The 22580-nt window shown below is 37.0% G+C and overlaps 2 protein-coding genes across 10 annotated transcripts; one reads left to right on the forward strand and one right to left on the reverse strand.

The window, feature by feature from the left end:
- The first annotated feature begins 496 nt into the window (after positions 1-496).
- LOC104089625 (lysine-specific demethylase JMJ27-like) lies at positions 497-13886 on the forward strand. 9 transcript variants are annotated; one of them, XM_070177224.1, is made up of 15 exons: positions 835-959; positions 1047-2374; positions 3888-3987; positions 4077-4218; positions 4655-4718; positions 4796-5531; positions 6358-6687; positions 6874-7419; positions 7949-8021; positions 8130-8215; positions 9368-9487; positions 10007-10068; positions 10827-10893; positions 10970-11143; positions 12770-13886. In XM_070177224.1, exons 3-15 carry the CDS (start codon positions 3898-3900, stop codon positions 13469-13471), a joined length of 3192 nt encoding a protein of 1063 aa, XP_070033325.1. In that variant the 5' UTR covers positions 835-959; positions 1047-2374; positions 3888-3897; the 3' UTR covers positions 13472-13886. The 9 variants fall into 9 exon arrangements, with proteins under 9 accessions (XP_009592866.1, XP_009592868.1, XP_033510301.1 ...); XM_009594571.4 differs by lacking the exon at positions 1047-2374 and having other exon boundaries at positions 497-959; positions 10980-11143; positions 12770-12940; XM_009594573.4 differs by lacking the exon at positions 1047-2374 and having other exon boundaries at positions 497-959; positions 10830-10893; positions 10980-11143; positions 12770-12940.
- A 7013-nt stretch (positions 13887-20899) lies between these two features.
- LOC104089627 (uncharacterized) lies at positions 20900-21421 on the reverse strand. The gene has a single exon (XM_009594574.1). It carries the CDS (start codon positions 21419-21421, stop codon positions 20900-20902), a length of 522 nt encoding a protein of 173 aa, XP_009592869.1.
- Between the last annotated feature and the right edge of the window lie 1159 nt (positions 21422-22580).

A 22580-nucleotide genomic window follows, 5' to 3' on the forward strand; every position in this document is an offset into this window, starting at 1 on the left:
AAAGGAAGAAAGATAAGAGATTACCATATTAAATGAACAAAGGTGAAGCAAGAGAGCAATAGAAGGAAGAAGATAGAGAAGGAACAATAGAGAGATGTGAAAGTAATAAGAAAATACAGAGAGCAAATGATTAGAGTACAAAGAGATGGTGTTTTTTTTTGAAACGGTTCCTTTTGTGTCCGAAGACTTTTGTTTTTCGAGGGTGTAAATCAGTGTAAAATGCCAAACAATTGTGGGAAAGATAAGTGTAATTTCTGGTCAAGTACAGGTGCCACGTAACCGGGCTAATGACCCTAGATTATATATATATATATATATATATATATATATATATATATATATATGATAGATAGATTTATAACAATAACAAGTTTAATAGGAGTAATTTTTTGTTTGAAACGTATTATTTTAAAAGATTAAAGGTTAAAACTTTTTGTGAGGCTTTCTTTCAATTTGTGTGTGTCTATTAAATTGAAACGGAGGGAGTATTAGCTTTTCCTATTTTGAAAATTATTTAAAAAAAAAAACGGAGGACGTCTCCGAGTCTTTCACTGTACTTCATGTTGGGATTCGGAGTAAATAAAGAGAAGAGAAGTGAAAAGACGAAAAGCGAGAAGTGGAAAAACGAAAAGCTCAGAATTTTCAAAGAAGATGCAAAACAAGCGAAGAAAATCAGAAGAAAGGGATATCCCAGTTGTGATGATAGAAAGCAGTAGTGAGGAAGAAGAAGCAGAAAAAAATGACGATTACGTTGGCGACAGTGATGAAGATAATTGTGATCATTCAATGGAGAAGATGAAGAAGAGGAAGAGGAAAGTGGGTTCTGACAAAACTATAGGAGGAAATGGTAAAATGGAGTCCAAAATGTGTCATCAGTGCCAGAGGAATGACAAAGGCAGAGTAGTGTGTTGTTCCAAGTGTAAGGCTAAAAGATATTGTGTTCCTTGCATGACTCGATGGTAAGACTTTTCTTTCTTTTAGCCAAATATAGAAACTACACTGATATTCTTTCTTTTAACCAAATATAGAAACTTTTGATGATGTAGGCATATTATATATGCCAATTTTGGAGGGGATCGGAGTACTTGACTATCATTCCGTGAGAGTTGTTGATGAATTTCCTGGATCATCTTTCGTGTTAACGGTGCGGGGATGTGCGTAGGAGGTTCAAGATTCTAGTGCTGAGTTAGGGTTCATCACTGATTGACCCAAGTACTGGTTGTTGGTGAAGTGAAGGGGTTTGAGGAAGCTGGCTCCAGAGAGCAAACAGTAGATACGAGAGGGTTAAAATATAAACCGGGCCGGGTGGGGCTGGGCATGGCAAAAATGTGGAAAAATGCGCAGGGCGGGGTGGGCTAAAACTTAAGCAAGTTAATGAGTGCCCTTCCCCACTCCCCACTTCCACCTCCGCACTGCCCCAGTTACATCCTTATTTTTGTTGAAACTTGTGTGCTTTTTTCCTTGGTAGTATTTGATTGAGTTTTGGTAGGCAGTGATCTTTTCTTTGTTGTTGAGGTTGTAGGCCTAATTGCCTAACTTTAGGATTTGGATATTTGACAATTGTATGATACGACTTACAAGAGTGTTTCGGGGAACTAATGTATGATATGTATTCCATTTAACAAGTTCCTAAAGTTGAGCTCACCTTGGTGGATGTTTTAAACAAAAATCAATATTAACACTACTTTTTCTGGTAGTTTTAAAAGATCAATTCTGACAACACTTGATAACTCGAGCATTTGACAATCGTGTAACAGTGCTGTCTTGTTAGACCAATGCAATTCTAAACTCGAAATCTGATTATTCATGTGGGAGCCTTAAATTTTTAAGGTTCCCTTTTTTTCTTTTGATTTGTAATTTTCTGAGGATTCCCCTCCGAAAAGAGAACCTGGTGTCTTCTTGTTCTGATGATATAAATCACTCGGGTTATATTAACACGTGTTTGTTTGTCTCGCCTAGCTGGGGTTTACAGTTCTAGTCTAGTGCTATTCTGTGGTTCTGATCAAAGCATTTAAGAAATGGGATATGGATATACTACTTGAATCATGTCACCTCACGTTGTCCTAGTGAGTTCATGATGCTGTGGTTTTTACAAGGTAGAAACATAGTTGCCAGCGAAGACCTCCAAGATGGTCCAATATAGTGCATATAAAGGTAGTGCAAAAAGTTATTCAGGTCATGTCCACCTAGTAGCCCATGTACTCGTTAATGTAAGAGCCAAGAGTTGTACCTCCATTTTGAGAAGAGCTCCTTCAGTACATCTTTGGACTACCTGAATTGCTCCCAGATATACATCCGAATTGATTACCAAATCAATCGTTGTGTGCTATGACCATTAGTGGTCTCAAAAGTTGTTTTCCAATGTTTAAGAACGGTAGGTGTGTTATCAGAGACTTTCAGTTGTTTCTATAATGCGTGCAAAGAATGAAGACTTTGCAGCACAGATACATGCGCACAGTGAGAGAGAAAGAGAAAGCTAATACCTGCAAATGATTTTTGGTGATCCTTTTTATGTGCTCCTAATTTTTTCTTTTTGATATGTTAAGTGATCTAAATGGTTATTTGAAGATAACTGCTTGTTGTCTTGTATGTAACCTATGCCAACTGATTTCAGTAATCCAACTTTTGCTCATCAAAGTGTACATTAAGCAACATCACGTGGAAGTAACACTTAGAAAAAAGATTTCAACTGAAGTGATGTGCTACAATGCTGATATACTTTGTAAGCTAATAGGAAATGAGCTGTATAAGTTTAGTCTTAAAAAATTTTAGTATAGAATAATTTTTAAACACTGGTTGCTTATTTTATAAGCTAATTTTTCTGATAAGTACTCATTTCCGAAGCTATTCTTGGGACCATATAGTCAGTGTTTATTGTTCATGATTATCTGTACTCTGTACTCTGGTTAGAGAATAAATAACGCCTTTCTAAAGGAGGCAAAAGGGTTCAACAAATTCATTTTCATCTGTGCACAAGTAACATTGAGATGTGCAACTTCGTGAATGGGCTAGCCTAGTGTAGTAAATTTGGTTTTGTTTTCTCCTGCCTTGTAATTTGTTTATGCACTTGTTTGTACAGAATAGCCACCCAGTTATTTTGAAAAATTGGCTATGTAAGGGATGGTTGGTCTCTTTATATGGCTTGGGCAATCCTCACCTCTTGAGCTAGTTTTTGGGTTGACTTAGACTTAAGGTCCATTTCTTTAACATGGTATCAAAGCATGACCCATCCCAATTCTCGAATTCCCGATGTTGGGCCCCATATATTGAATTGCCCATGCTCTAGATATCCAGCCTTAGCATGAGGGGGGTGTTGAAGAGTCCTACATCGGCTCTATAAGCGATGAGTGGTCTCTTTATATGGCTTGGGCAATCCTCAGGTCTCGAGCTAGCTTTTGAGATTGAATTAGGCCCAAGGTCCATTTCTTTAACAAGTTATGCCATCAAATTTTTTTTTTTGACATGTTCAAAAGATGTGAAGGATTTATGTAGCCAATGTTCAAAACGGGTAGCAATATGTCGGAACAATGATGAGGCCTTTGATTGAAATTGATCATATAAATATACTAATTCATCACAGCAAGATAACTCTGTTAATAATTTTCTTTTACTTATAGCCATTTTTAGCTTTAGATATCTGCCAAAAAAGGGCAGTAATCACATGACTTTCTGTCATATTATATGTATAAAACAAATATCATTTGTATTTGAAAAGAAAAAGAATAACAGATATAAATATTACATTTAATATATGTTATCATTGTCTCGATCGCCCCATCGATTTCTTCCAGTGACATCTTTTTTTCTGTAATGACAGTTTCTGATGCTCACTATCCTTTTTATAGCAAAACATGTCATCGTTTAGTCTTAAACTGTCCTGTATGTAGGTACCCTGGGATGCCAGAGGAGGCCTTTCTAAAAGCTTGCCCTGTATGTCGTCACAATTGCAACTGCATAGCATGCTTGCGGTTAGATGGGTTAGCTAAAGTAGACTTCATTTAATTCTTTTCCTTGTCTCATGTTCCAAAAGTTATTTAGTTATTGCAAATTGAGTGGTACTCTTGTTTGCAATACAGCATTTGATGAATGCACAAATGAAGTTCAGTGATGAAGAAAAACTTGAGTACTCTAAGCACATTCTACGAGCACTTTTGCCTGCTTTGGAACAATTTAATACAGAGCAAATGATCGAAAAGGAGATTGAGTGCCAGATTAAAGGTATTAAATCTCTCAATTTGGTATCTAGAAGGTTATAGATTTTTAAAGAGGTTGTCTCATTTAATAGGTTATCACATGCTATTGATTACTCAGATTATTGATGTGAGTGACTTAGTGTGATTTGACAAATGCTGGCATCATTAGATGAAGCCAAAAAGTTCTAAGTTGACTTGTGTTTACTTTTACTTTTCCAATTAAATGAGGCCATCACATGGGCTATAGAAGGACAAAAGGTTTCTCTTGTAATTATCCTTTTGGTAAGTGAAATAGGTGTCCTGAATATCTCTTGTCAGGAACAAATGTAGGCCATTTCTACTAATAAAGTATCATTCTTATTCAAAGGAATGATATACAACTAAGAAGGCTATGAGTTTTGCGGCTGAAATTCTTCGAAAAAAGGATTGTTTCAGTGAGTACCATTTCTTTTTTTGGGCAGGATTGCCAGATTCAGAGGTTAATATACGCAAAGCAAAATATGAGAAGGATGAACGCATTTATTGGTGAGCCTTCACAGTTACCTTAGACTGCAATTCGTCGATAAGTTTACAGAATAATGAATATCACCCGTTATTTGCAGCAACTATTGCAGTGCTTCGATTGTTGATTTACATCGGAGCTGTTCTAGCTGTTCCTATGAACTTTGCCTAACTTGTTGCAAAGAACTAAGAAATGGAAACCTGCAAGCAGATGCATCCGAAGTGAAGGTGCAATATATTGACTATGGACCAGGTTATTTGCACGGTAAACATTGTAGCATAACTCCAGCTAATAATGGAACTTGCACTGAAACTACTGAATTTAAATTAAGGGATCAGATCAAAGTGGCGGTGGCATCTAAATGGAATCCCAAGGAAAATGGTGCCATTCCTTGCCCTCCAAAAGATATGGGAGGTTGTAGTAAAGGAACCTTAAATTTGAGATGTATATTTTCTGAGAATTGGATATCACAGCTGTTACTGAAAGCTAAAGAAATAGCACAAAAATGTAAATTGAAGGAAATGCATAATGATTCAGAACTTCACTGCTCCTGTCCAAAATCTAAGGGTGTAAATGATACTTCCGGTGGCAAGCTACGTAAGGCAGCTGCTAGAGAAAATTCTGATGATAACTATGTATTCTGTCCAGCAGCTGGGGATGCTCAGCATGCAAACTTGAAGCATTTTCAGTACCATTTGTTCAAGGGTGAACCGATAATTGCAACTAATGTACTGGATAGTGCATTGGGATTGAGCTGGGAACCTATGGTTATGTGGCGTGCTTGTCGACAATCAAAGAAGACTACCGATGTTTTAAATTGCTTAAATTGGTGTGAGGTTTGTCCAGTCATCTATTCTAGAACTGTGAAACATAAGCTAATGTCATTGCATCTTATGCTATGCCTGAATATCCTAATGCCACATGACTGGGAAAGCCTACTAATTTCTCCATTCTGGTATTGGTCTAGCCTTCCCTGTGTAGTTCAATGTCTTCATAGAACACAATCCTGACACTAATAGCTAAACATTTTCACGTGTCATGATTGGGATCTTATTAGCTGTGCTATTTCTGGTCTCTTTTATCTTCTTTGGTAAGTGTTATTTGATCTAGTTCCGAAATTTGATCTCATTGTTATATTTGTCAGCTTTATGACTTGTTCATTACATTGTGTGAGAGTGAAGTGGCCAAATTAACGAATTTTTACGAACTGGGTTTAGAATATTTTAATCCCAAGAGGACAATGTTTAGATCCAAAACTTGAACTAGATCTGACTAATTTCCAAGTAACCTCAACTTACATTTAGGTTACTTCTCTGCACGAATTTGTGGTTTAAAGGAAACACATCAACAGGCAGGGTAACTTATTCCACATATTAATTTATAAAACATCACCACTCTTATAAATAATCATGGTGATGCTTTTTACATTACTTTACATGGTTGGTAGCTCCTGTTTCTTGTCATGTCCCTTTCTGTTAAGTCTGTTTTAGCTCAAGTGCAGTATCTCATTTACAAATTCTAAGTGATATGTATCTAAGAAATTGATTATTTGAGTTTGTGTAAACATGCTTTGTCCTAATCGGAAATAATTGAGGTATATGTTCTGCTACATTATGTTTTCCATGTTCTTACTTCAAATTACTTTATCCTGGATACGTGCAGTTGGAGATGAATATTCACCAATTTTTCAAAGGGTACATGGAGGGTCGCTTTGACAGTTACGGGTGGCCTCAACTCTTAAAGTTGAATGACTGGCCGCCGTCTGGTCTATTTGATGAGCGATTGCCGCGTCATGGTGCCGAATTTTCTTGTTGTTTACCTTTTAAGGAGTATACACATCCTCTATATGGCTATCTCAATCTTGCCCTAAGACTTCCTGATAACTGTTTGAAGCCAGATTTGGGGCCTAAGGCATACATTGCTTATGGTTTTCCCACGGAGCTTGGACGTGGAGACTCAGTCACCAAACTACACTATGTTGTGTCTGATACGGTATGTTTAGATTCTTCAAATGTAGTAAAACAAGCTGCTGGTACTGCTGATTTCTGGAGATCCTGGAAATATTAACATGCACTCTAATATTTTTGGGGCATTTCGGAAGAAGTTATGTTGAGAAACCTACAACAAAGCCATATCCATGTTCTTATTTTTCTTTTTAATTATGTTTTAAACTTTTAGGTGAATGTCTTGATGCACACTCAAGCAATGGTCCCAACAGTTGAACAGCTCTCGGCCATAGAGAACTTGAAGCTGAATCACAAAGCGCAGGATCAGAGAGAATTTGTAACTGGTGCTAATAGGATGCCCAGGAGGATTAAGGATTCTGTCCCTAATGTAAATGGAAAATCTGACTTGGAAGGGTTGAACTTTTCTCAGGATAAGCAGAACTGTGATAGTTTGAAAGTTGAGAATAGTAATAAAGCTGAGAATATGAAGTATAGCCAGCAAGGTTTGAAAGTTGAGAATAGTAATAAAGGAGAAAATAAGAAGAATAGCCAGCGAGGTGTAAAAGCAGATTGTGGAACAAATAAAATAGGAGAAAAATACCAATACAGAGAAGATAGTTCTCTTTTTGGGCAGAACTTGTCTGAACAATTTGAAGAGGAAGATGGTGGTGGTGCTCTATGGGATGTCTTTAGGAGGCAGGATGTTCCTAAACTGGAGGAATATCTCACAAAGCACTTCAGGGAATTTAGGCATATATATGGCTCACCGTTGCCACAGGTAAAGAGAAGTGGGCAGTGCACTAGTCCTATTATGTGTTGTGCGAATTATGTTGAGGGTCCTTGCCATGCACTAGTCCTTGATGTGTCTCGTTTAGTGTTGAATTGTACGACAATCTCATCTGAAATTTAAGCTTTTAGAGAGAGCATACTAGTATAGTTAACTATGTTATATCTCAAACATGCCCCCTAACGTGTGAGCCTGTTTTGTTTTCATGGACCAAACACGTGAAAATATTTTTTGATTTTTGGGTGGCAGTGAGGTTTGAACCCAGGCCCAATCTCTTCTTTGATATCATGTAAAGTGTGTGACTATCTTATCTAAAGGTTTAAGTTTTTAGAGAGAGCAGACTATTACTTAATTATACTATGTGTAAAACTAAGAATGCCTGCCCAAAGATCCTTGTTTAGTGAGTTCTGCTGTGGTTCATCCCATCCTCCCTATATAAAGAGATAAATGTATTTGTTCTTTTCTACCATGTCTCAGTTTGAAATCGAGTACCTGTCTTATTCATATTGTTCTATTACAGGTTGTTCATCCTATTCATGATAAAACTTTCTACTTGAGCACAGAGCATAAAAGGAGGCTAAAGGAAGAATATGGTCATATTATTCTCCTATTAATTGCCATTTCTTTGCATGCCTCATATATAAAGCAGTTTCTGACGCTGCATCTTCTGTTCACTGTGTTTTCATGCTTTTCTTTTGCAGGCATTGAACCATGGACTTTTGTTCAAAAATTAGGTGAAGCTGTTTTTATTCCTGCTGGATGCCCTCATCAAATCAGAAATTTAAAGGTATGTAGTTGGTTAATCTCTCTATCCCATGTCATCATGTCGGCCTTCTACATAGCAAATTTTTGTAGTATTAGGGAAGTCCAGTAGCACATAGAACTGTCATTTTCTTTTCTTTAGTTTCTATTTCAACAAACTGTGCTTTTAGATTCCTGTCATAGTCTTTAACATTGCGTTAAAGAATCCTCTATCCTATACAGCTTCCTGAATGGCTCCTTCCCTGGTGCTTTATGCAATTTGAGAAAAGGATAAAAACAAAATTGAGTATTTCCAACTTGAGTGTCTACGAAATTAGATTTGTATCTGATAAGATTAGGAATGAAGTTATTCGGGATAAGGTGAGAATGGCCCCTGTGGAAGATAAAATGCGGAAGGCGAGGTTGAGATGGTTCAGACATGTTAAGAGGAGAAGCACAGAAGCCCCAGTTAGGAGGCGTGAGAGGTTAGACTTGGTGTGTATGAGGATGGGTATAGGTAGGCCTAAGAAGTCTTGGGGAGAGGTGATTAGGCGGGACATCGCGCAGCTGGAGCTTATTGAGGATATGACCTTTGATAGGAGGGTGTGGAGGACGAGGATTAGGGTAGAAGGTTAGTAGGTAGACGAGCGTTTCCCTTTGTCTTCCTCCGTTCGGTAGCATTAGTGCTAGTTTGATATCTTTCTACTCTTCGATTGCTATTATTACATACTGTTCTACCTTTGCTTCGGTTTTCTTTTATCATGTTGTTGTTTTTACTTGTTGCCATTACTTCTTTTCATCCTTTCTTTAGCCGAGGGTCTATCGGAAACAGTTTCTCAGCCCTTCCAGGATAGGGGTAAGGCTGCATACATCTTACCCTCCCGAGACCTCACTTGTGGGAATTTACTAGGCATGTTATTGTTGTTGGCCAGAAGTCATTTTCAGCAGTTTTAAGGAAGGATGTAAAAAAGATTTTGGGATGAATTGAAGACCAAAAAGGTTTATCAATCATCAAATGTTTAAATAGATAATTATGTCTTGATTATCTCAAAGTACACATCATTGGTAGGTAAGTTCTTATGGATTTATCTTTTTGCGCTGATACGGTTTACAATTGTGGGATCTTAACTTAGTGAACCACAAGTCTAGTACTTTTATGTTCTCAGCTCGATGACTTCTGGCAGTTCATCTTTTACAGTCCTGCATCAATGTCGCTGTTGATTTTGTATCACCTGAAAATGTGAATGAGTGCATCCGTTTAACTGAGGAGTTTCGGAAGCTTCCCAGAAACCATGACGCTAGGGAAGATAAGTTGGAGGTATATGGATCCTCATATCTTCTTTATTTATTTATTTAGGGATAAGAAATGCTCTTGACATGTTTCTGCCCTTCTTAACCATATAACATGGCATAACCTTTTCTGGTAATGTCACAACCAAGTGTTTAAACCGTTCCACCATCTATGCAGCCTTCACATAAGAGTCATTAATCTTAAATCCTCTGTTAAACTCCTAGTAATTACTTTCGTTATGTAGTTTGATGTTTAAGATTGCATGTCCCCATTACACTTTGCCAGCTTTAAAGTACAAGAACAACAACAAAAAAAAAAAATCCAGTGAAATCTCACACGTGGGGTTTGGGGAGGGTAATGTGTACGCAGACTCCTTGTGAAAGGAAGAGCTAGCTTTAAAGTATGCACTACATTTATGTTAAAATGATATCACTTTGAAAATTGGTACATATTTTATTTAATTTCATCTGTAATGTTAAATTTCTCTCAGAATCAAGTGTTGTGTGCATGTGTAAAGATTATTAAAATCTGCCTGTGTGGCTTCAGGTAAAGAAAATAATTCTTCATGCGGTGAGCCAAGCATTGGATCATTTGGAAAAGACGACATTGTAAGATTGCTTCTCCTTGTTTCCCCGAAGTTATGCCCTTAGTTGCTTTTTGTTTAAACATGAAACTTAGATACTTTGAAAAAAAACGTTAACTCATACTCCCCCGTTTCAATTTATGTGAACCTATTTGACTGGGCACGGAGTTTAAGAAAAAAGAGAAGACTTTTGAATATGTGGTGTAAAATAAGGCACATATATTTTGTGTGGCTATATATCGTTGCATAAAGGTAAATTATTTCCAAATATGGAAAGGAGTCATTCTTGTTGCCATGGACTAAAAAGGAAAAAGGTACACATAAATCGAAACGGAGGGAATATAACTTTTTTTCCTCCTATGCGCTGCATAAATCTTTTGCGTTCAGTTCTTGCTCTGGATATGCTTAAAGCACAATTTAATTTCTAATATTGTTAGCCATGGAGCTTTTATCATCTTGTGTTGCCATTCTTGACATGATTATTTGTGTCCCTTCTATTATCACCAACTTAGACAGTGGATCTTATGTCGAAACACAATCATTTAAAGACAAAAGGTTTAGATGCTAGTGGCGTCGTTACGGCATAATGCATTTGAGGGAAAAAAGTTGGAAGTTGGAACTGTCCTTTGTGAATCTCGAAGGATAAATATTTGTTATTTGTAGCCCCAAAGTGGGAAATCACAGTGGTGACTGCTGTTCCTTCTGGCTCTCTTGAGCATGCTAAGTAATCTTGTTTATGTATACTTTACATTTTCTTTCTTCTTTTTCTTTGTTGGATGCAAGTAGGACCACAGAAGCACACATTGCTGCAGGATCATCCTCATCAAGTCTGATAAGCAAAAGTATAAATGTGAGCCGAAGTCCGAACCTCGTTCATTTCCAAGTCAAACTTCATTATTTGGCTTGTTTTTCATTCTCTTTTCTAGGCTATGACAGAACCAAGTATGCCGAAATCTTCCTCTGTTATGGAGGATCTATCCAGTAGCAAGGCTGCCAAAAGAGAAGAATATACAACAAGTGAGGATGAGAAACCAAGAACTGCTGAAGTTAATCTACCTTCTCCACTTCCAGTTCTTGTTCATTTGCCTTCAGCGAACAAGGTTTACTTCAATTGATAACTGACTTTTCTGGTTTAGCTTTTCCTTGTTACTACCGCATAGATTTATAAAATGAAATTTTACCTCCTATAGCAAAGGTATATACCCTATTTATTACCAAAATCATTTTAAAATATTATTTTCTATAGTTACCTTTTATATTTTATAGCAAAATAAGTATTTATGGTATATACTACCATTGAGTCATGAAATAAGGCATGAAATACGCTATTTATGTTTTTCCTCTATCTTTCTTTCAATTAATACACGATTCTCTCTCAGAATTATTCTTCTCTCTCTTCGAGCAAAATAGGCCGAATCATAGATACACGAAAGAGAAACAAATCATGAAAGAAAGCCTAAAAATCTCTAAATTAGAAACATGAAAGTACACCTATAATAAAAAAAGGAAGCGGAGATACCTTGGGAGATGGAGAGATTGAAGAGAAAGAGGGATTCGTAGCGCGGTAAGTAAGAGAGAAAAGAGGAAGAGGCTGTCGAATTGGAAGCGTTGTAAATTGTAATAGAAGAGGTAGTGAAGCGATACAAGAAGTCTTGGCCGGAAAACGCCATCTCCGACGAACTTTCTTCTCTTCTTTGCTATTTAGTCACATACAATGATACAAATACATTGTATCCTGTACGAATTCACTCAAACACATTGTATTTTTGTATAAATACATTTGTTTTGCCTGTGTTTATGTATTTCGAAGGTCTGTATTTTTTTAATATAGCTGAATACATGATATAAACATTGAAATACACTGAATACAAACATTAAAATAGAACAGAATATAAACAGTGAATACATTTAATTTTAAAATACAGTGAAATACATTAAAATACACTCAATACAAATAGAAATATAGTGAATACAACCTATGAAATATACTGAATACAACAATAATAACATGTATTAGGAATAACTAAAATACTGTTAATACAAATACATTTGAGTATATGAATATAAAATAGCGAATACAGTAAATACAAACATTGAATCTAATGAATGCAACAATAAAAAAAATATTGTAACACACTAAATACAAAAGTTATAAACAACTGAAAAATCATTCTAATTAATTGAGTTGATAATGAGTCATGTTAGAATTGATTTTGTTGAGTTATATTAGGAGTGTATCACGCTAATTGATATTATTTCCGTTATTAGACAGCTGGACATACCTATTTTTAAGATGATTGTCGTTACTGTATTCATGAATACATGATGCGAATACATGTGAATACATGCGCGTACAGTTGGACTGCCCTGATTTTAGGCGTTTTTGCTGCTGTATTCACGAATACAGCAGCGCGAATACATGTGAATACATACGCGTACAAGTGAACTGCCCTGATTTTAGGCGCTTTTTGCTGCTGTATTCATGAATACATGACGCGAATACATGTGAATACATGCACGTACAGCTGGACTGTCTTGATTTTTAGGCGTTTTTTGCTATTGTATTCATGAATACAGCAGTGCGAATACAGCAAATACACTACCGTAACAACTGAATAGTAGTTATAGGAAGTAATTATGTATATGGTAGCTATAGGAAGTTAATAGCCACTAAACAATAGTGGTTTCTGAAAATTCCTATTTATAAAATATGCTTTTATTGGCAGGCTCAAGAAAGTACATCAGTTCCAAGACAAAACTTAAAGCAGTCCATCAATATAGAAGATGTGGAATCAATTTTCCACACAGTTCAGTCATTCTTGAAGTCTTTACCAGAGCAGTATTCCAGTCAACAATCAGGCCTGCAGAGCAACACTGCTTCAACCCAAACACTTGCAAAGGTAATATTTGAATGCTCAATCAGAATGTCTTTGGAGGCATTGGCTGACCCAATGCATGAAAAAGAAATGTGTGGTGCAATTGCTGCTTTAGATGAAAATCCCTCATCGTTTAGCGATGAACAAGCCAAGCAATTGGTAAAACTTAAGTATGAATTCCCTTTCATGCTTAAGAAATGGAGGGACTTGGCACAAGCTGAATCAAGTTACCAGGAATTCTTGACCAACTTTGAAGAGGATAGGAAAAAATTGGATAATTGGATTAGATCAGAAGCAAGGTTGAAGTCGGAATATGTGAAAAAGGAGGAACAAGCTAGAGATTTGGAAGCAGCCCTCCAAACTATAAAGACGAGGCAGAAAGAAATCATGAACGAAAGACAAGAAGGTTCTGAAGAAGCTCAAAGAATCATGTTGTTAGCTCAACAAAAAGCTGGCAATATAGAGAGCGCTAGAACTGAATTGGTAACAACAAAAATGCAGATGGATGGCTTGCGAAAGAATTGGTCCAACTTTCAGTCTTCATTCCCATAGGTCACAAATCATAATCACAACTTTCACACCCTTCTATGGTAACAAATCACAATTGTTTAATTTTCTTGACTTTGTGCCTTCAGATAGGCCTATTATGGCTCCATGATTTTGGAAGGTGGAGATAAGTCCACTGTGTACATGTAAAATGTAGGTCTTATGGCCAAACTTCTGCTGGAGCACCAAAACCTTTAGAAGAATGAATTAAGCCATCTTTCTTTTTTCCGAAAACTATTTAATCCACTTGATAGGAAGATGTGGAGGTCGAGTATTAGGGTTGTAGGTTAGGAGGTAGTTGAGTCGTGCCTTACTTCGTAACATGGTGGGACTAGCCATGTAGGGTTTTTGTCTAAGATAACTAGTGGGAATGATGTGGCTTACTATTTCGCTTTTCAGTGCAAGTCCTATTTACTAGCGATCACTTTTTCTTTAAATCTTTCTTCTAGATTCCATGGTGTTCCTATATTTCTTATGATTGTTGTGGTGATACTAATATTGTCTCCCTTTACTTTACATCTTTCTTTTGGATTTCATGGTGTTCCTATTTATCCTATGATTGTTGTTGTGATATTAATATTGTCTCCCTTTTTGCCCTTTTGTCTTTTTTTTTTTTAGCCGAGGGTCTTTCGGAAACAACCTCTCTACTCCTTCGGGGTAGAGTTAAGGTCTGCGTACACACTACCCTCCCCATACCTCATTAGTGAGATTTTACTGGGTTGTTGTTGTTGTTGTATTTAATCTGCTGCAACCTAGTCACATCCTTATTTATAGCTTGAACTGTCTGCTATTTGGTTTACTTGGGCAGATGGCTTTACATATTTGTAAGAATTCTAGATTCGAATATTTTCCCCCCATTTTCTATTACCTGAATCGACTATTCCAAAATTTAACACTAAATGGTTTAAGTTGATTATCATAGTTGAGATTGGCAAAATAAATAAAGTATTATTTATGTCTTATGTTTTCTTCTTAATTAGATGGACTTTGCGTTGTATTCATGTATTAGGTTTTCTTCGTAAAAATTGTGTTTGGCACCCCCATTTAACATGTACTCATTTTTTAAATTTTCTTTAACTTGTACTATTGTTTAAACAATTTCAGGTCTTTTTCTCCTCCTCCTTCTTCTTCTTCTTCTTCGGGTAACCGAGATTTTATATGGTGTTTGTGAACATATTTTAAGGTAGTTTATGATGTTTACAGTGGTGAGCTGTTGTGACGCTTTTTTTTTTTTTACTATTGCTTAGGGTTTCTTCTTGTTCTTTTTCTTAATTGCAAAATGGATTCGTTAGATTTATTGTTGTTTTGACAAATTGATGATTGAAGTTTGTTCTTGATGATATTTGGGGGGCTATGTTTTAAATTTGAGCTCATTTGGAGCAGATTTAGATATTAAATCGTATATTGGATTGTTAAAATTCGAAAAACAAATTTCTGTTTCTTGGCAATTTACACTTCAGGCCTATTTGGCCTTAAGTGAATGAAAACGTTGATTGAATTTCAGACCTTTTGGCCTTAATTGCATCTTAAGTGCAATTTTTCACTTAAGACTTATTGGCCTTCAAGTGTAGGAAAACGTTTGTTGCACTTAAGAACTTTTGGCCTTAAGTGCATTTAAAATGCAACTTTTAACTTCACACTTATTGGCCTTAAGTGCATGAAACTATTGGTTGCACTTCAGACCTATTTGGCTTTAAGTGCATCTGAAGTGTAATTTTTTTACTTTAGACTTATTGGCCTAAGTGTAGGGAAAATATTTGTTGCACTTCAGACGTTTTGGCCTTAAATGCATCTGAAATACAATTTTTCACTTCAGACGTATTGGTCTTAAGTGCGTGAAACCATTGGTTGCACTTCAAACCTATTTGGCCTTAAGTGCATCAGACCCGATGAGTCTAAAGTTGATCATAAAGTAGGTAGGCTTGCAATTTGTTTTGCCAAGTGAACACATGCTCAATTGTGACTCCAAAATCGAGTATAGTTGCAAAAGCCCCATTTTCTTCCTAAACTAGGTGAAGGTTAGCCCGTGCTGAGCAAGGGCCCAATCTATAATGTAGAAATTAACATAAATTGATTTAATTAATGATTTAACTTTTCTTTTTTTGATATTTTTACTTAGATATATTTCTTTAGAGAAATATTTATAATTTTTCTTTAGGTTCCTTAAAAATTATATTGTGTATATATATATTTACTATTTATGTACAAAAATCATGATAAAAAAGGATCGCCTAAAGTTAGGCTATAACCACTATCCCCCCCCCCCCCCAAATTGCCCCCCCTCTTACCCTCACATCTATTAGTTATAAAATTTTCCTAAAATTACGTTTTCATCCCATTTTCAAAAAAGATTTCAAAGTATTTTTTTCATACAAATCAACCCAAATCTCTCTCTCTCTCTCTCTCTCTCTCTCTCTCTCTCTCTCTCTCTCTCTCTCTCTCTCTCTCTCTCGTATTACAAATCCATCAACATTATCTCTTAAATTGCAGCAGCAGAGGATTCGCCATTGACAACAATTAAAAAGCTTTGAATATTTGAATTTGATATTTGGATTTTACGTATTTGTGACTTATTTGGATTAGGTGTTTTAGCAAACGATTGAGAAAATCCTTCAGAGTTTATATCTCAATTTCGAGGGAGATTGATTAAGTTTAGAGTTGGTTTTAGATGAAATTTCATAATGAAACTTGAAGAAGAAGTTTCAGAATTGTATCACGATTGTATTAGAATTGTATCAAATTTGTTTTAGAATTGTATCAAAATTGTATCTGACTTGTATCTAATATATTAAGACCAAAAATAATACGTGATACAATACTAATACAAGTAAAATATAATATTATATTTGTAACGACTCGACCGACCGTTTTACTTTCTAGATCCCCATTCCCCTAGTTAAGACTTTCCGTATATTTTTTTTCTGTTTTATGACTTGCAGGGATGATTGGTTTGATTTTGGAAGAGTTCAGGTTAAATTCGGAACACTTAGTTCCATAATAGTAGCCTAAGGTGGCCAAGTTTGATTTGAGTAAACACTTTGAGTAAACGACCTCAGAATCGGGATTTGAAGGTTCAATAGGTTTGTATGATGATTTTGGATTTCGGCGTGTGATCACCCCCAGCTATGTCTCATAAGAGGTCTAGCGGTCGTTGCAAATATAATCCGGTTTACAAGCCCGGAGTCGAATCCCACAGGTAAATAACATACTAATTACAAGCAATAGTTTTGCACGAATTCAAATAATCAACCTTCAAAAATATTATATAACGATTTGATAGTTTACTAACTAAGATCAAAGTAATTAAAAATGCAGTAATTTATAACTAACAAAGCAAATGTTGCAGACAAGATTTGGAAAAGTCTAAGGTTATGATTTCCCCTATTGTCGGAATCTTTTCCGCTACGTTTTCTATGAATTTGCCTAAATATTCTCTACCAATCGTGAGTGCTTTGATTGTCGTAGATCTCTCTCGAGCAACTACCACAATTTACTAGACTTATTCTCTCGAACTACGCTAGCTGACACTAATTTACTGCTCACTACGATCGCACCAAGGCTTCGTTATCTCTAATCCCGCCTTTAAACCCTCCGTATTGATCTCTCAACTACGTTAGGAGTGGTGTTGGTCAATAACTACCTAAATGTGTACTCTCTCTCGAGCAATATACACACTAAATAGACACAGTTAATTGAGAGCTCTTCAATTAATAACAATGAAAATGTAGTTGAACAAGTAGAGAAAAATCAAAGGAAAATCCATATTAAATGCATTAGAAAATCATCCTCCAATAGGTTCCATCAATCCTTAAATAAAAGAGTTTAGCTACTCATAAATACAACAACAATTAACATAATGTTCAAAGACATTAAACTACAAAGTAAAGAGATAAAGGAAGGAAAAACTCGTTTGATTCTTGCTCCACAGTGCTTGGCGGCCTATTTCTTCTCCAAAATCATGTCCAATCCTAGAATAACTCGTTTGGGGAGTATTTATGTCAATCCCCCGGTCCAAATCCGGGTTTGGGTCTTTTAATCCGCGACTTTTAATTACTGTGCTATAGACCTCGCGAAGCCTGGTCTGTAGCGCTGTCAACCTGGCTATAGACCTCGCGAAGCCTGGTCTATAGCGCGATCGACCTATCTATAGACCTCGCGAAGCCTGGTCTATAGCGCGGTCAACCTGGCTATAGACCTCGTGAAGCCTGGTCTGTAGCACGCTTTGGGCACTTGATGCTTTTGAGCTCTTTTCTTGCATTTTTATCCTCTTTTCGTGCAACTTTCATTCGACGATTTCTTCCGATGTTCCTGCACATAAAACAACACAATTTAGCTCAAATGCCACACAATAACTCACTAAACCAACAAAATGTAGGGTGAGTAATGTACTAAAAGTATAGCATTTTAGCCTAACATCACCACCCCACACTTAAACGTTGCTCGTCCTCGAGTCAACCACCAATTCCTAGAGCACTTTTATTCTCTTTTAGGACATCTGAAGCACACCATACCTATGACTATGGTTGATAGCAACAATTAAACTTTAGCATATGCTTTCAAACTTCCTCTTACTTTATGCCATACTTCAAATCTTTATTCAACAAAAATACAACATATTTATAACAATCCTAACCTCACAAACTGACTCAATATCACAATGTATTCATGGCTTGAACACTTACATTATAGAGAAATCTAATAACGTCACATATCCCTTGCGAAATCGTGTACCCTCACAATAAAAACAAGAGAGTAGGTTGAATCCACACATTCAAATCAAATTCTCAAATATATTTTAAGGATTCTAATATATCAAAGAAATCCCTCACTCTCAAAAAGAAGTCACATGCATGCACAAAGTACTATAGGATTGCCCATTATATAAACCTCTACTAATATAGGCTCGCTCGGTCTAAAATCACTTAGGACTTTTTATGGTTGTAATGTTGGTTTAAGGACGGGTAGGATAAATTTAGGAATAGTGACTAATCCTCCTAAACACTTTAACACATCACATAATTAACTTGAAGCGCATTTTTGTTTCCAACCCAACTGCATTTTCACAAACAATATTATCCCTAAAGTATTTCCTCTTTCTTTAAGCACTACTTTAATTCATACCCACTAGCAAGAACAAGATTACTATTTTATTTTGTTTAAGTTTCCGCCAGTGGTGTATTAATTTACAAAATAAGTGTACCCTTCTTTCTTTCATTGGTTCCACTCGAAAGCCACCCTACACTTAGTCCTTACTTCTTCTAGCACTCATTTCACAATTAAAGTATTTTACGAGGTACAAAGATCAAAATAATGACAATTAAGAACAAATGGGTATAGGCTTGTAATGTGGTTGCCAAATAAAAGTCTATAGGCTCAAAAGGGTTGACTAGGGATAAATTTTATTTGTGGTAGGCATTAAGTTCAAAGAAAATCTAAAATCATTTTTCAAACTGAGCAAAACCTAAAATTTCACTTCAACTTACATGTCGGGCAAGTTCTAGACTCTAATGCAATAACACGGACTATACAATTTCTCACCACACATGGCACATGATAGATCTTTTAGACTGTTTTCTTGAGGGACTAAAGTCTAACAAATGTATATATTATTATTATTTTAATTTTTTTTATAAAGGGAATTACGAAGCTAAAAAGTGAATTAAAAAAAATTAAACAGACGAACTAATTAGTTTGTCTAATATTTACAAATGACAGAGAATACCTCCCAACCCACACTTAGTTCATGCATTGTCCCCAATGCATATATACGTTCCAAAAATAAACAAAAATAGGTAAGGGGGTAGGAAAAACTCCCTGATCAATCATCGTCCTCGCCTTCATCTTCGAAGGCTCCATTTGCAGTTGTCCAGTCATCATCCTCTGCTCCCTCATCTGCATCATCATCATCCTCATCGCCGGACTTCTCTGGCTCGGCCTCGGAACACTCCAGTGTGTTGATATACTCTGGGAGTATTTGGCCAGCTCCAAGCCCAACCATTTGTTGGGCATGAGCATTGAGCAAAAAACGCTCCTCCAAAATGGCCCTTTCCTCCGTAGTGGCCGGCCTTAGTAGGAGCAGTAGCTTTGCCCTTGCCTTTACCATCGTCTTTCTTAGGAGGCATATTCGTACCTACATAAGTGAACGTTCCTCAGTCATAGAGAATATGAATCAATTCAAAACATGGTCTTGCGACCCCACACTTAAGAGTACATGACATGATGTTCAACCGTTTTGAGGCTACTCAGACTTCACCTCTTTATTTTAGCATGAGAATCAAGTAATGGCAAAATGATGTTTACTACAATTGAGATGCATATAGCTACCGGTGAGACCACCTAAATTTGCAATTTGGAGTGGTGCAATGCAACATAGCACTAGTATTATAATCCCGGAGACTAGAACTCCGTTTGGGAAAAGAGTGCCTTTGAGGCATTTCGACAAACACTTAGCGTGCACTAGTGTTGTCAAAGTGGTTGTAGAGATTAGGGATTGCCTCACCCTCCCCAAATAGGCTTGGGGATTTCATGTTATCACCCTTATGCCCAACAACAATACCAATCCTATGGGGTTTATGGGATTAGGGCGAGCGAGCACATTGTTGCTATGAATATATACCCAAAAGTGGTTGAATTGCACTTCTTAACTCAATTTGAAATTTTGATAGAGGAAAGAGTTAAAAACATACCTTAGATGCTTAGGAGGATTGAATTGTTCTTTAATTAATGTCTCAAGTGAATGAAGGAGATGGTGAGTGAATGTCTTCAATGGAATTTGTGTGTCAGGGGGAAGGGAAAAGGGACGGGTAGTGTATTGTGTTAAGTGAGGTATGTGTGTTTGTGTAGTGTTTTAATAGAAAGAAGTTAGAAAACAAAGCTAAAAAAATTAAAACGTCACGTTACCTGGCGACGTGAGCTCCCAGCGAGCAAACTACCTGGCGAGGCGAGCTCCTTAGCGAGCTGAGAAGCAGGCGACGCGAGGGCTTCCGTGAGGTGAACCTTGCTACAACCCATGCGACGTGAGGTCCCTAGCGAGCTGGTGGTCTGGCTGGGTGAGGTCTGACGTCTCGCTATATCTCTCGTTGGGCGAGCTATACAGCGAGCTTGAAACCTGGCGACGCGCGGCCTACAGTGAGCTTAAAGGCTGGCGACGCGAGGTTTACTGACAAGTTCGTTGTGCATTAGGCTGGGCGACACGAGGTACGCAACGTTGTTTGGAGTATACATAATTAATTTTTATGTCGTTTTGTGACCAACTCCCAGCGCCATGACCTCCCGTCGAGCTCTATTACCTGTTCAAACACTAAGATTTAGCTGAATACTTGTTAGTGCATAAAAACAAGTGAAAATTTATAGTTAAGCTAAAATAAACTACGAATTGGGTTGCCTCCCAATGAGTGCCTGATTTAACATCGCGGCACGTCGCAAGCGATCAACTTAAGGTTCACTCAACATTTGAGGCTCCTTCAAATGAATCACTAATACAACTTTTTCCTCCTCCATGCCAAGGTAATGCTTTAACCTTTGCCCATTGACTCTAAACCTATTTGTTCCATCCTCAGATTCAATTTCTGTAACTCCGCATGAGAGTACTTGTACCACTCTAAATGGTCCCGACCATCTAGATTTCAGCTTACCCGAAAATAGTTTCAATCTTGAATTATACAACAACACGACATCTCCAGGTTTGAAAATCCTCTCTTGAATATGCTTATCGTGCATGATCTTCATCCTTTCCTTGTGTAGCCTGGTGCTCTCAAAATCATGGTAATGGAGCTCATCAAGTTCATGAAGCTCTGTGAATCTACTCGTACCAGTGGCTTCTATGTCAAGATTTAATTGCCTTAATGCCCAAAAAGCTATATGATCTAGTTCCACCGGTAAGTGCACGTCTTTCCAAACACCAATTTGTACGGTGACATACCAATCAGAGTTTTGAATGCAGTGCGGTAGTCCCATAGTGCATCATCTAATTTTCTCGCCCCATCAGTCCGAGTAACATTTATAGTTTTGGTCAAAACACTTTTGATTTCTCTGTTTGACACCTCAACTTGCCCACTTGTTTGTGGGTGGTATGGAGTGGCAACCTTATGGCGTACGTCATATTTTTCCAGCAACTTTGTGAAGGCTCGATTGCAGAAGTGAGTTCCTCCATCACTAATGATCGCTCTTGGAGTTCCAAATCAGGTGAAGATATTTGTTTTTTATAAAACCAATAACTCCCTTTGCATCATTTGTTAGGAGTGCTACAACTTTTACCCATTTCGAGACATAGTCCACTGCTACGAGTATATACTTGTTGTTGTATGAGCTGACAAATGGTGCCATAAAGTCTATTCCCCATACATAAAATACTTCTACTTCTTGAATTGGGTTCATGGGCATCTCATGTTGACTGAAAATATTCCCCGTCCTTTGACACTCATCACAACTCTTTACCCAAAAGTATCCATCTTTAAATAATGTCGGCCAATAGAAGCTCGACTCCAAAACTTTAGCAGTTGTCCTTACTCCTCCAAAATGACCTCCATAAGGCAAAGCATGACATGCCTGCAAAACAGAAGCTTGGTCTATCTTGGGAATATATCTCCGGATCATGTTATCAATACAAATCCTAAACAAATATGGTTCATCCCAGAAATACATGCGACAATCACGAAAGAACCTTTTCTTCTGCACAGAAGATAAGTCATAAGGAATAATAATTCTTGCCAGGTAGTTTGCAATGTATACCGTGGCACTTCCTCAAGGCTCGTGGTTAACAGTTGTTCATCCGAGAAAGTATCCATGATCTCTTCCACCTCAACCTTCGTTTCAGCTCCTTCAAGCCTGAACAAGTGATCAGCAACTCGGTTCTCTGTTCTTTTTGGGTCTCGAATTTCCAAGTCGAACTCTTGCAACAGTAGGACCCATCTAATCAGGCACGACTTTGACTCTTTCTTATCAATTAGGTACTTGAGAGCAGCATGGTCAGTATAAACAATTACCTTCGAGCCTATCAAGTAGGACCAAAATTTGTCAAATGCAAACACCACGACTAGCATCTCTTTTTCTGTCACTGTGTAATTCAATTGAGCACCATTCGATGTTCTACTTGCATAGATTGGATGCATGATTT

Source organism: Nicotiana tomentosiformis, chromosome 6 (assembly GCF_000390325.3).
Source record: "Nicotiana tomentosiformis chromosome 6, ASM39032v3, whole genome shotgun sequence".
Lineage (NCBI taxonomy): Eukaryota > Viridiplantae > Streptophyta > Magnoliopsida > Solanales > Solanaceae > Nicotiana > Nicotiana tomentosiformis.

What these genes read in the sequence shown, in the direction of transcription:
- LOC104089625 (XM_033654410.2), top strand. Translation starts at nt 652, where the DNA reads ATGCAAAACAAGCGAAGAAAATCAGAAGAAAGGGATATCCCAGTTGTG. An exon ending in CTAGGGAAGATAAGTTGGAG is followed by an intron (nt 9,488 to 10,006) that starts GTATATGGATCC and finishes GTGTGGCTTCAG; the next exon opens with GTAAAGAAAATAATTCTTCA. An exon ending in TGATAAGCAAAAGTATAAAT is followed by an intron (nt 10,894 to 10,969) that starts GTGAGCCGAAGT and finishes TCTCTTTTCTAG; the next exon opens with GCTATGACAGAACCAAGTAT.
- LOC104089627 (XM_009594574.1), bottom strand. Translation starts at nt 21,421, where the DNA reads ATGGGACTACCGCACTGCATTCAAAACTCTGATTGGTATGTCACCGTA.